This window comes from Botryllus schlosseri, chromosome 2 (assembly GCF_051294905.1).
Source record: "Botryllus schlosseri isolate E-star chromosome 2, Bs_hap1, whole genome shotgun sequence".
NCBI classification, from domain to species: domain Eukaryota; kingdom Metazoa; phylum Chordata; class Ascidiacea; order Stolidobranchia; family Styelidae; genus Botryllus; species Botryllus schlosseri.
In genome coordinates, this window is record NC_137237.1 from 2,393,647 (window position 1) to 2,406,933 (window position 13,287).

At 37.8% G+C, this 13,287-nt stretch overlaps 1 protein-coding gene and 1 long non-coding RNA gene across 21 annotated transcripts in view; one reads left to right on the forward strand and one right to left on the reverse strand.

Annotated features, from left to right (window-relative positions):
- The window catches only part of LOC145432992 (uncharacterized), a 365,973-nt gene that overhangs the window by 161,122 nt on the left and 191,564 nt on the right, over window positions 1-13,287 (forward strand). The gene's annotated exons all lie outside the window — the stretch shown is intronic.
- LOC145432975 (uncharacterized) overlaps window positions 1-13,287 on the reverse strand; it is a 63,839-nt gene that overhangs the window by 4,680 nt on the left and 45,872 nt on the right. For 7 of the 20 annotated variants that reach the window (XM_080309833.1, XM_080309825.1, XM_080309828.1 and 4 more), the window contains 21 exons: window positions 12,782-12,826; window positions 12,679-12,720; window positions 11,965-12,012; window positions 11,869-11,904; window positions 11,646-11,810; window positions 11,378-11,581; window positions 10,894-10,938; window positions 10,791-10,832; window positions 10,516-10,557; window positions 9,437-9,601; window positions 9,169-9,372; window positions 8,208-8,252; window positions 7,982-8,146; window positions 6,992-7,198; window positions 5,170-5,331; window positions 4,926-5,111; window positions 3,298-3,426; window positions 2,645-2,755; window positions 1,406-1,444; window positions 1,188-1,346; window positions 472-666 (listed from right to left, as the gene is read on the reverse strand). In XM_080309833.1, the coding sequence (XP_080165959.1) occupies window positions 472-666; window positions 1,188-1,346; window positions 1,406-1,444; window positions 2,645-2,755; window positions 3,298-3,426; window positions 4,926-5,111; window positions 5,170-5,331; window positions 6,992-7,198; window positions 7,982-8,146; window positions 8,208-8,252; window positions 9,169-9,372; window positions 9,437-9,601; window positions 10,516-10,557; window positions 10,791-10,832; window positions 10,894-10,938; window positions 11,378-11,581; window positions 11,646-11,810; window positions 11,869-11,904; window positions 11,965-12,012; window positions 12,679-12,720; window positions 12,782-12,826 (2,436 nt within the window). The remainder of the gene's footprint in view (window positions 1-471; window positions 667-1,187; window positions 1,347-1,405; window positions 1,445-2,644; window positions 2,756-3,297; window positions 3,427-4,925; window positions 5,112-5,169; window positions 5,332-6,991; window positions 7,199-7,981; window positions 8,147-8,207; window positions 8,253-9,168; window positions 9,373-9,436; window positions 9,602-10,515; window positions 10,558-10,790; window positions 10,833-10,893; window positions 10,939-11,377; window positions 11,582-11,645; window positions 11,811-11,868; window positions 11,905-11,964; window positions 12,013-12,678; window positions 12,721-12,781; window positions 12,827-13,287) is intronic. The other 13 variants (XM_080309842.1, XM_080309835.1, XM_080309826.1 and 10 more) reach the window with 12 other exon arrangements.

Genomic DNA, 13,287 nt, shown 5'->3' on the forward strand with positions numbered 1-13,287 from the left:
CACAAAAAGACATCTTTCGATCTCGAACGACAACAGCCCTGATTAACTGGAAAAACCATGCAAATATATCAACTTACTGTAACTATTTCCTTGAGTAGCTCTCGAAGCTTTAATTTCACACGTCATCTCGAATTCGTTATGACATGTCTTAGAAATTGCTACTTCGATTTGTAATTGAGTAGAAATTTACTGCGTTACTTGTACTTCCACCTGAGTAGCAATGCGAACTATTTTAAACGACCTTCGCAGACGGCATATACAACTTTCTCTCTGATATACGATGTTATGCTCAACTCTCTACTAGTTGCCGACGATTACCCCTGACGAGTGTCAGCCAAAAATATTCGGGTTTATTGTAATATGAATATCATAAGTAACAGATTGAATGAATCATACGCTGGTGGTTAGTTGAAATACGGCCATTGCATTAAAAAAGAAAGTGATGACATGTTTTTGAATGTCAGACCGTACTTGTGGTTTCCGTTGGCAGCGAAATGTTTCCGGTTGATCGAGGTCCATCGTTGCACAGATCACCTTCACAGCAATACGCAGAACACGACGTCAACGTCATAGAAAGCTCGGCACCGACTCCCGCTTGGAAGAGATAGTCGCAAGTGTCTCCTTGGCACGATTTTTCCGAAACACACTCGCCGTAATTCACTAACACTATGAATTTGAGGGTGAATTGGAGGAATGTTGTATAACATCCTTGCATTAAACATTAGGACTGGGCACAATGATTCGAGTTATCAAATCTGGAACGAGTAATAATTCTAATGATCAAGTCGTGAGAGAAGATTCTTCGATTATTGAAATTACACGCCTCTATCCACTAAGAACTAATTTATTGATGAGAATCCTGCAGCGTACCATAAAAAACATGTAGTGCAAATGCTACATACGTTGGTGGAAATGACATATCTTTCAAGTCTGGATCAAACCACACCGTTGTCACAAAGTGTAATGAAATAGGTATGGTCGAAAAAAATACCAAGAATCTTTAATGTGATAATAAACTGGCACCATATTCTTTGTGGTCGCATAAAAGGTACGTATCTGAACTTTCCTCATCATTAATTGTCTGGTGAAGTCACAATGAGTCTTATTCGAAGACTCGACTCAAAACTTAATACTCGATACAGGGTATCACTCAGGAACTCGATTCTGCCCAGCCCTATTAAACATACAGTTTACGGTGGTTCCATCCATGGCTGTTTGCGCCGTAGCATTCATAAACATACACCTGGTCAGATCACCGCAAGTTACTTCGGTTTTGAGATCTTCAACAGTGGTGCTTGTTTCCAAGAAAACTGATTTTCTAATATTGTAACATCTCGCTTCAGGACCTGTAATGTTTATGCTGTCACAATTTTATGGACGCATTTTAAAAAGCCAAACTGTATACCCTCGATCGCGACTCCTGCTGATGACTCCGAGGTGGGTTCTGAAAAAATGCATTTGATGCTCGAGTTAAATTAGAAATTTTGGTGGGCATTGTATACCAGTAGATTTGTGGCCCATAAAATAGTGTATAAGATGATTATTCAATTACATTATTTTTTCATGCTAGTGCTAAAATTGTTTGCGTACATTGCACTAGGGCATGGATTCTTAACCTGTGGTCCATGGACTAGTTCCAAGTGGTCCGTAAAACGCTATGTTAAAACCTAAAACTACAAAACTGTCCATATTTTTGATATTTGTCTTATTTTCAGCGCACTCAATATACCAGAAGCAAAAGTGATGACTTCATTTTTAGTCGTCAGGTAGCTTTCTAGGCAATAATTATTGATCAGATGGCAATATAAGCCGATGGTTATGTCTGGGCGGAAGTGATGACCCTTTTTTTAGTCACCAGGTTCCAAATTTCAAGCTTAGGAACTTCACGAAATCTCCCACAAAATTTACGGGTCCTCGCTAGAAAAGTTTGAGAAACACTGCACTAGGAGGTAATGATATGGCCGTATATTACGGCTGTTCCGGATTCCGGGCATTCACTGATTTAATTGCGAGGTTGCCTAAAAACGCTGCAAACCAAATTAGGCTGAATTCCAAGTTCCATCGTGCTGATGCGGAGCAATTGAAACTTTTGATTTTATTAAAAATTTTTTTTTTTCAAATTCCACTGTCAACTCCATGAAATTGTTAAATTGTGGGGAAAAAAAATGCATAACATTTTTTCTCAATTCCAACTGGTAGAAGCAAAGTTATCGCAATTTCGCATTGACGGCGGGTAATCACAGAATTATTAACAAAAAAACTCCAATAACTTCACTTCTACTGGTTGGAATTGCGTCAAATTTGTTTAGCATAGTTTTCGCAGACAATTCAATAATTTCATCGGGTTGACAGTAAAATTTGAATATTTTTCAATGTTTTATAATAAATTCAAAAATTTCAATTGGATCTGTGTCGGCTTCTACTGGTTGGAATTGATTCTAAGTTATTGTGCAGCGTTTTTTTAGGCCACCTAAGAATTTAAAATGTGAATCCCGAAATCTGTAAAAAAAGTTAATTTCGAACAACCCTACCGTATACGCGTGTACTTTGCTAATAATATTACAGATGTTTGCATAAGAGAAGTCTTGCAAGAAGATAATAGTTTGTACTGTACAACTACCAAATGTTCTACTTCAATTCTTACTTGAGCGTGTAGTATTGGTTATCAAACTTGCAACTGTTGTAAGCATATCTCGTGATATCGATGGAAATGTGGCATTCAACACCGTTGCTTGGGTAGAGCTTTCCGAGGTTGCTGAAACGCGATAGAGTATTTGGGAATGTAGGATATCACACGTGGTAAAAATTTGCGATGCAAAATTCATGCGAATGACAGGGTGGACGATGACAGTCAAGCATTTAATAACGAATATGCAATAGACATGCAAGTATTTTCTACCAAATTTCAGGATGTTATTTCAATCTAATATTATACCAATATAATGACATTCATCCGGGTTCATTGTTCTATCGTTGGATTTCTCATTCATTTTTACATTGCATTTGCTGCTCGAGCAAAATCTTGATACAACACATCTGATAATTCAATGAATCGTAGGGTGTGTTCGTCCAGCTACAAGATGCAATATTTGTTTCTTTACGATGATCAAGGTATACGAATTTGAAAGTTAATTTTATCAATAATTTTACCGAAAGAATTTGAAAAACATGATTTCGAATGTATATAACAAGGATTCAATTAATACGCTCTGCACATGGCTTTTGGTCGAGTAAGGTGTGAGAGTTCTATAGCATCAGCAACTTTATCGAAAGATTTGGGAGAACTCTATTGCATACCATCATTTTCAATGTCAGTTGGTGACTCAGTGGTATATCCGAATAAGTTTCGGAATTCCTCTTTTGATAAATTCCTATCTGCAATATCGATCTCTGTTGTGAAAACAAATGGCGACTCTGTGATGTCTTCTGCAAAAATTTATAATGTCAGTAGAAATGCAAAAATGTAAAACATCAATTGTATATTGTATCAGAGAGGTGCGTTATCCAAAAATTGACTTCCTCATCAAGTTTTACCAAGTTCATTAGATATGTAATTAAATTCGACGACTTCTATATCACTTTTTTACCCAAGTAGGATCAATCTATACCAGTGGTTCCAAACGTGAGCGATTTTTAGAAGGAGGGGGCGAAAGCGTACGAAGGGGGCGATAGTGGGGCGAAAATGTTAGAACGGCTATATTTAACTAATTAACACGAAATGAGCACCAAAAACGGGTTGTTCTGAATCTGCCCTAAAAGTTGACTAAAAAAAAGTTAACTCCCACTGATTATACACGGAGAAGGGTCTCTCGAGAGTTATGTCGAAAAAATGATCTTTTTTAGTCAATTCACCAGCAATCAGAGTTTAGTTGAATAAAATTTCACGTTCATATGTCCTCATTTTCGGTCCGGAAAATATGGGGGTGGATCTTTGCGTCGAGCTGGATAAAGGGCGGTGAGTCGAAAAAGATTTGGAGCCACTGATCTATACCCAGTCCATTAGTGAATAGACATCGCTAGCTCTCATTACGAATGACAAAACTCATTTGACAAAAGATATTGCAAAACCACATCCAGTTTAAAAAATGCATAAAAAGAGAGAGAGAGTCTTTATTTTTCATCCAACCGTAACACAGAACAAAGAAACACCAACTTTGATGATACAGAAAAATACGCAAGCACAGTGTTTGATATCGGATAGGAGTAATCGACACGAGCTTTGAGGTACACCCGTGCTAAACTGGTACACCGTCTCTGTATCATATTTGTGTTATTGATATTAGTTGCAAAAAAGAAGAAAATAGAAAAATTAAATGAATATCATAAATTAATGACATGCAATGTCTGGGCGATGTAGGGCAACAGTGGTTATATGACGATATGATAATAGAGTAAGTCTTTTTAAAATCTATGGTACGGCAATTCACGGATGTGTTCGGGCAATGCATTCTAAATGATAGGTCTTGAGTAGGGATGAGGACAGTGATTTGAGTGCTTGAATCTGAATCATGTGTTAAGTCTGATGGTTCGAGTAGAGTACTGAACATATAGTGTTGATATTATTTTCCACAGTGGAAGTCTCGATTGGTCATGTTGCAGTTAGGTTGCTCAAAAATAACTTTTTTCCAGATATCGCGGACAGTTGTGGTGTGATAATGAGTGACGCTCGACACCTAATAACAAATCACTCAGTACCAGTACTCAATTTTGCCTAGCCCTAGTCCTGATTAGTCTATAGAACTCTTACGTTGGGGTGAGTAGATGTTTCTCTTTGACTAGGATCTGGTATTATGGGAGTGAACATCTTTAGTAGGTATGAATGAGTCATCAAACAGAACAGCTATCGAAGCAATCTAATTGAAAATATTTGTGAATAACATAATCATCGTCGCTCTCTAAATGAAGACCGCTGAGGTAGTACTGACCAGTTGTATTCTGTGGCGTATTTTTCGGTACTATTGTTCCGCCATTGCACAGATTTCCGTCACAGCAAAATTCGCTACAGGTAGTTATCGTTAATTCAACGTTACCGAGCTCTTCGACCGTGAGACTACCACAAATGCCTTCCGTGCAGGACGCCTCAGGAACGCAAGTTCCATAGTTTATCGAAACTACAAAATGATGTACCGATGAAACAAGGATCGATTTAGCGCTATGCAAGTGAAGTACCATCTGATATAACTCCGTCGACTGATGTCTGCGCGGTAGCGTTAAGAGACAAGCAAGTTCCACCGCCCTCACACGGAATTTCATATTCATCGTTTCTCAGAACCGTTCCAGTGTCAACAAATTCTACTTTATTGACGTAGTAACACATCAACGATTGAGCTTCTGCGAAGAAATGACAACACCACGTCTCAATTTCACTCATTATGATTGGCAACTTTTAATGACACCTTATTTAGAGCCTGACAGATATCGGATTTTAGGGCTGATACCAGTGTTGGGATCAAGTGACTACCTTCAAGTCACAAGTCATTGCACATTTTGACTCGAGTCAAGTCAAGTCAATCGATTTTCGAAGGTGACTCGAGTCAAGTCAAGTCACTCGATTTTTGGAGGTGACTCGAGTCAAGTCGAGTCAAGTCAAGTCAAGTCACGAGTCAAGTCATAATTCAAGTCAAGTTGCCTTTTCGAAGTATGAAGCATGATTACGTCATTGCATTTCGCTAGGTGTCTGAATAACAGATTGATTGGTCATTGATTCTGAACCGATGAACGAATATAGAGTTAAGTATACATGCAATAAAGGGGCTGTATCGCGCACATATACGTAGAACTGTTAAACTACGTAAGTAATTGCATAGCCTCATTTTATAGTTACCAGCCGAGAAAAAGAATCGAGAAACGAATTGATAAGATGCAATACAGTACAATACAATACAATACAATACATTTATACATATTGATATGATACAATTCGAGTCCGCGCCAATGGTTGAGGAGTATATAAACTACATTCGATTTCAACTTCAATAAAACAAGAGGTTCGGTTAAGGTAAGAACAGAGAACAGAAATGGATATTTTGCTATTAAATTACTTTACTACTAGTTTACGACAACGTAAGCTGTAGCTTCGATCACTTCGTTTGTGGTCAATATATTTGTGAGAGAATATTTGCGGCTCAGTAAAACGCACGATCATTGAATGATCGGTCGCTCTTATGGGTTACACAAGTGTTTGGCGAACAATCCGAACATATGCAAGATAAGCTGATTTTTATGTGATGACTTGAAATTGACTCGTTAATTTTGCTCCGAGTTACGAGTCAATCCACATTTCTGATACGCCGAGTCAAGTCAAGCCATTTTAGCAAAGTGACTCGAGTCAAGTCAAGTCAAACGAAAAAGGTGACTCGATACTGACTCGAGTCAAGTCATGACTTGAGTCATCCCAACACTGGCTGATACCCATAAAGCCCATAACTAGCACTTTCACCTATATATTCAGCTAATATTCGGAAAATATTGCATCTAGGTTAAGACTCATTTCCAAAACTTCCGAGCCTTGATCAAAGAAAAACATCGCAACGCTTGGAAATGAAGCAATCTAGAAAGGCTACATTTGGACATCTGAAAACCATAAGCAGTAGATCAATCAATATTTCAATTCTCGCATTCACAGATTATAGTTCAGGAGTTTTTGAGCATTTCATCATGTAACGAACTTCAGTGGTCATCATAAATGAGGCCTAATCGAGGCAAAACGTTGTACAAGCTAACGTGTACTCTACAGAGTTCTTCCTTGAAAAAATTTATGTACATGCAGTGAAGTCTTCTACTACTCGTTTCTACTATACTGTGACATCAAAAATGGCTGTTATATCCACACCAGTAACGGTTAATACTGATATCTGTTTCAAAGCGTGATATTGACTCGATATTATTGGTGAACCGATTATTGGTCAGGCTCTACACCGTATTACTTGTTAGATCAGCACGCAGTTACATGTTAGGAAATATCATAGAAAGTGGGAAGATAATACGTTACCTTCTGTAACATCCGGAACAGTAGGTGTTAACATGGAGCTACCAGGCATGGTACTACCTTCGTTACAGAGATCTTCACTGCAGCAAGTAGCCTTACAAGAACCAATGATGAATCCTGTATCTCCCGTAATCACTTGAGATGACAGCCCTTCGCACAGATTTCCACCACAAGATAGCGCAGTTACGCACAACCCGTATTGGATAGCAACTGCAAGGAATTCATGTTATGTCACTCTTATTTAAAGGAGCACTGCGTTCTACATATGATGTGGTCGCAATTCAACGATGAAATCTGGAAACAATTGTTGGCGAATACCCATACTCGTCAGAAAGTTACCGTATTCGAACTGCAGCTAAAAATTTATAATAAATGGACCATTGCACATTTCGATGCCACAGATCTGACTTGGACAACTAGATAATTACAGTTATATATTTAGATTATTATTACGAAATTCCAGTAATCTATTTTAATTTTGTGAAATGTTTTTATGCTCAAATTTTGATTGTAATCTCATTTCTGGTTTTCCTGACAATGCTACAGGAGAACAGTACAGCGCGAAATGAGCCAAGATTCATGTAAAGACATTTGCGATTCTTGTGCTTATCAGAATGCTCCCTGATATGTTATAAATCGAAGTTGATTTTTGTGGTGTTTCTGTCTAATTCAGAATTTTATTCAATTTCCAAGTTTTTGCGATTTCAGCAATTCTACATGTATTCTAATTTGGTACAAAAACTGTGTAGCTATAATTCTGAATCAAATATAATTTGGCGAACTGAAAATTTTGTAGTTGTCCAAATCTTCAACAGATATATATATAGCTGCAGCCAGAGTACAATGGTACATTTAAAAAGATCTATTAGCTGTCGTTCAGTTCGAATACAGTGGCCTCATGGTTATTGGTAAAGAGTATCCCGATTCACCTTTAGTTAGAGACCACATTACATTTAGAGCGCAGTGCCCCTTTCGGGAACATGCGATTTTTACCGTTCATTTCGAAGCCTGCTGCGGACATTGAGGCATCGGCATCAGCCAGAAGACATGCAGAATTTTCAGGGCACGTCATAATTGTTTTTGAGTCGGAAATCAGTGTGCCGGTCGATGGATTGGTGACTTTGTTAATGACGTAGCATTTCAATGAATCTTTTGAGCCTGAATCAACAAGCAAATTACCGAGATTGCCAGAGTTTCCCAGTATCTAGGAAATTTTCACCTGTAGTAGATTCATCGGTTCCAACTGGTGGCTGCGCTGTTGTACCTATATTAAGAGAGAACGAGTTACTTTAGCATGAAAATGGCCGGTTTTCACTGTTAAATTCTAGAGCTTCTTTGAGGTACAGAACATCAGTATACAATTGAATAGTATATTCATATTGAAATGAACCGGAATATTTTCGACTAACACTTGTCAGGGGTAATCGTATCACAAAATATGACATGGAATTTCGAATGATCGGGACGTAGACAGTCCTTAAGCTCAATAGTTTCATTTGGATGCCTTGGAGTCGACTTTATCAAAATACGCCAACCAAGTCCGTACCTGCAGAAAGAGTTTGTGTATCTAAAATAGTACATGGAGCTTGAGTGTTCTCTTCGCAACGATTATTCGAAATTTCACGCCTGTGACGTCACATTTTGTGATACGATTGTTGATATACGATGTTCTTTCCAATTCTCTACTAATTACTGATGATTACCCCTGACGAGTGTCAAGTGAAAATATTTGGGCTCATCTCAATATGAATATACTATTCAACTCTTAATTTCTGATAAAAACTTGATTAAGTCGGTCTTAAAAATACTACCAGTGGTCAAGTCTGCTTTTTTGAGTGCTTTTTTGAGTCCAAAACCATATGCACCTGGAGGCAAATAATTATTTTTTCACCAACAATTATCTATTTTACACTTACTAGCCACCATTGAATACCTGTAACCTTGATTAACTTAATCACAGCATCGAAATGATGTAGTATGTATGTTCTGAGGAACGACTTTTAAAAGACAACTTCAAGTCGTTTCGAAACCTTCCTATCGTTTCATTGCATCGAAGTCTTGTTGTGTTTTGAAATGATGAAAATTAATAATAAACTGATGGTGAATAGAAATACAACCATTCATCCCAACATAAACGCCACAATAGTAATAATTTTGCGAAAAATAACGTGCTTGTTCACCTGTAGTTGGCAGACTTGGACTTGCGGATGGGATGGCCGTTGTTTGCGTCGGCAAATCATTACACAAATCCGCCTCACAACATGATGCATCACATGAGATGAAATTCAGAGAAAGTCCCTGTTCGATACCGATGGGGGGCACAGAGTCACAGATATTTGTGTTACAAGATACAGCCGGCAGGCATGATCCATACGATACTTCAACTGGCGAGAAAAGTAACATAGATTGGTGCAATAATGATTGATTTTTAAAAAGTATGGATCCCACCATCTACGCTGAAGCCTTGTACCTCCACCTTAGCTTTGGCATCAACGAGCATACATTTGAATTGAGGCAGGCATGTCTGGACTGATTTCGTGTCGACCAGCACAGTCCCGATGAGAGGCGAGGTAACTCTAGTCAGAGTGTAACATCTCAGAGACGCAACGGAATCTGAAAACATGTATCGTTGAAAATTTTGTTCATGAGTTAATTCATTAGGAACTTGACATGAATTAAAGACTTTCTCCGACACATAGCCGCCCAATTGTGACATGACCATTACCAAGCTCATTGTCAATGCCACGATTGGTTCCATCGTAATAGTCACAATCACATGTGTTTATTTATCAGCTATGAAGCAGCAACAGCGCTTACAAGTCGCATATTCTAGCCTGCATGCCTCACTTAAATATTTATGATGTGTTTTTCAAAAATTACAAAAAGATTTGTGGCACACCTGACAATCTGTGGCGGCACACAATTTGGGAGTCAGTGGTGTAAATCAATAAAATATATAACAGAAATGCAATTCGGTAAAATATGACACGTAAAGTATAGACAGGAGGCTCAATATAACAGTCATCAAATCCGAGCCACCAACTCCAGTAGTATCTTACCACAGAAGTAGATGCCCCAAAAACTTGAAGATTACTTTACAATAATACAAATGCAGGAAGAAAAAACAACAACAAAAAACCAAACAGAATCCCAGAAAATCATTAGAAATTAAATGACTTGAAAAGGCCACTTCAAATACAATTTAGCAGAGGCTTATAAGCAGAGAGTCAAAAGATTATGAACAAATAATATTAAATAGAAGGATATAATATGGTTGAAATGTCATGTGTTAATCTAATGATGCATAATTTACAATGAATTTGAAACTTACGAGTGTTTAGATACACAGTACTATCTCCTCATGTTGTCATCACAGAGATAAGGCCTATAGCACTAATAATGTACAAAAAAATATCTATTCAACTTTGTAAGACCGCACACAATTTGGTTAAATACCAGTTGGCTGCATATCAGTATGTAAAACAACAGGGTGAGACAAACTACTAGAGATTGAATAGATTCTTTACCTTCTGTTGTCTGAGAAATGGCAGATTCTGCAGTCGTAGATTCTGAAATTAGAAAAATGTGTACTGTGGAAAATCAATTGCGGATCTGAGCTAATTCTGGACAAGACTTTGAAAAGAGCTGTTCCATTCCATCCGACATTATGCTGAATGTTAAAAGAAATTTCAAACTGGTCATATCATACATTACAGATTAATCAACATCCATCATCATATCACCGTAAATTTGTCTATACAGCAAATTAATGGGGTAGTATCTCAAAATCTAAGATAATTACCAGGAGATGAAGAAACCATTGCAGAGATAAGAGTTGTAATTTCTAAATCAAAACAATATAATGATAATAAGACAAGTGCAACATCTAGCATCTATCATCATACCTTTGGTGGTCTTTATCATAGCAGTTGTCAAACTTGGCGGAGTCACTGAAGAGAATTATTTTGTGTACTGACAAAAAGGACAGAAATAGTTGTGAATCACAATATTTTTGGATTGAGTTGATGAACCAAATAACTAAGCTTCTGTGCTTTTTGGTACAGCCATAAACGCGGTGGTGGCGGTAGAAGGTAGATAAGACATATTTTTAGTATAGGCCTACAAATTTTGTGTCACTTTCATTTGTGTGCCTTGGAGTCGACTTTTCAAAATATGCTAACATAGTCTGTGCCAACAGGAGTTTGCATACCATCTGAAATATACCATCTGAAAAATACATTGCGCTCGAGCGATCTCTCCGCTTCGATTATTCATAATATCATGCTGGTGATGTCATACTAGTTGCATCATACATCTTGGCTAGTTGCTGACGATTGCCCCGAACAAGAAACTAGTAATCATTGTGAGAAAAATAACGTGTTTGTGTACCTGTTGTTGGCAGACTTGGACTTGCGGATGGGACGGCCGTAGTTTGTGTCGGCAAATCATTACACAGATCCCCGTCACAACATGATGCATTGCATGAGATGAAAGTTATAGAAAGTTCCTGTGCGAGATCATTGATAGGAACATGGTCGCAAATATTTGTGTTACAAGACACAGCTGGCAGGCATGATCCGTACGTTACATCAACTGGTGGAAAAAGCAACATAGATTGTTGTAACAATGATTTATTTTTAAAAGGTGTGGATCGCACCATCTACGCTGAAGCTTGGTACATCGAAGTAAGCCTTGGCATCGACAAGCATACATTTGGATTGAAGTGGGCACGTTTGGACTGATTTTGAGTTGATCAGCACAGTCCCCATTTGAGGCGTGGTAGCTCTGGTCAAAGTGTAACATTTCAGAGACTCGACGGAATCTGGAAATATGTATCATTGAAAATGTATTCGAACAAATTGAAATTAATATTTATGCACCTGTGGGTTCAATTGAAGCTGTTGTCGTGGCAATGGCTGATGAAAAGATAATTGAGAATGACACAATAATGTTGCAACAAAACTGTTTATACTCACACGGGCCTGATTCTGCGGTGGTCGAAGCTTGGGTTGTAGATTCTAAAGCTATGAAAAATATTATTATATAGTAAGATTTATTACTACTGAAATATCATGTGTTACGTGACGATGCGTAACTTACGATACATTAGAAACTTTTTCAGTTTTTAGACAGACAGTACAATCATGTAATAACCACATAGATAAGGTCTACAAAACAATGGCCTGTGATGTATTGAAAACATACATCCATTAAACTCAGCATGACACCATACAGTTTGTCAAAAATGCCAGTTGGTTACATATCACGGTGTCAAAGAACAGGACAAAGCAAACTACCTTACTTCGGCCGAATAGTTCCACAACAATTTTAAATTCTTACTCTGTATACAATATTAAAATGAAAATGTAAATTATGACGTTATGTGCAAAAGTTTAAAAATAGCAGACATCTGCTCTACTAAAACCAGTAGGTACGCCTTCGAGTTAGTAGCGCTGCCTTCCAATTTTTGAGCTAAATGTGCTAAAATCAATTGTGGATCTGATATAATTCTGGTCAAGAGTTTGAAAGGAGCTGTTCTATTTCATTTGACATCATGCTGACCACCAGAGGAAGTTCTGAACTGGCCATATCAAATGCTGCAGATCATTCCACATCCAACATCATGTCACCATTATATTTGTCTATATAGCAAATTAATGGAGCAGTATGAGAAAATCTAAAAGAATTACCACGAGTGGAAGAAACCATTGCTGAGATGACTGTTGTAGTTTCTAAATCAAAACAATATAATGTTAATAAAACAAGTGCAACATTATGCATCTATCATCATACCTTTGGTGGTCTCTATCATAGCAGTTGTCAGACTTGTCGGAGTCACTAAAGAGAATTATTTTGTGTACTGGTAAAAATGACAGAAATAGTTATAGATCAAAATATTTTTGGATCGAGGTGATGAACCAATGAACTGAGCTCTTGTGTTTTTTGGTACAGCCATACCAGCAGTGGCAGAGATTACCAGTGAACTCGGCCCTCGGGAAATTCGGCCTTCGGGAGATTTTGTAATTTTGTACTATTAATATGAATTATTAAACTACTAATATTATTATCGAGTGATTGGTCAATCTCAGACAGGGAAGAATCACGTGCCGTGGTAGATCTCGCAGTGCGAGAGCCTGATATCGAAGACTCCACCACGCACGCTATCGATTCACCATGATTGGTCACTGGAATTAATCGAATGTAAACATGGAATGGCAACGACGGATTTTGCAGCTTCGTTCCGCTTCGCTGAGGCTATATTCGGAATTATTTTGCGGCAGCGACTGTAGGATTTCTGG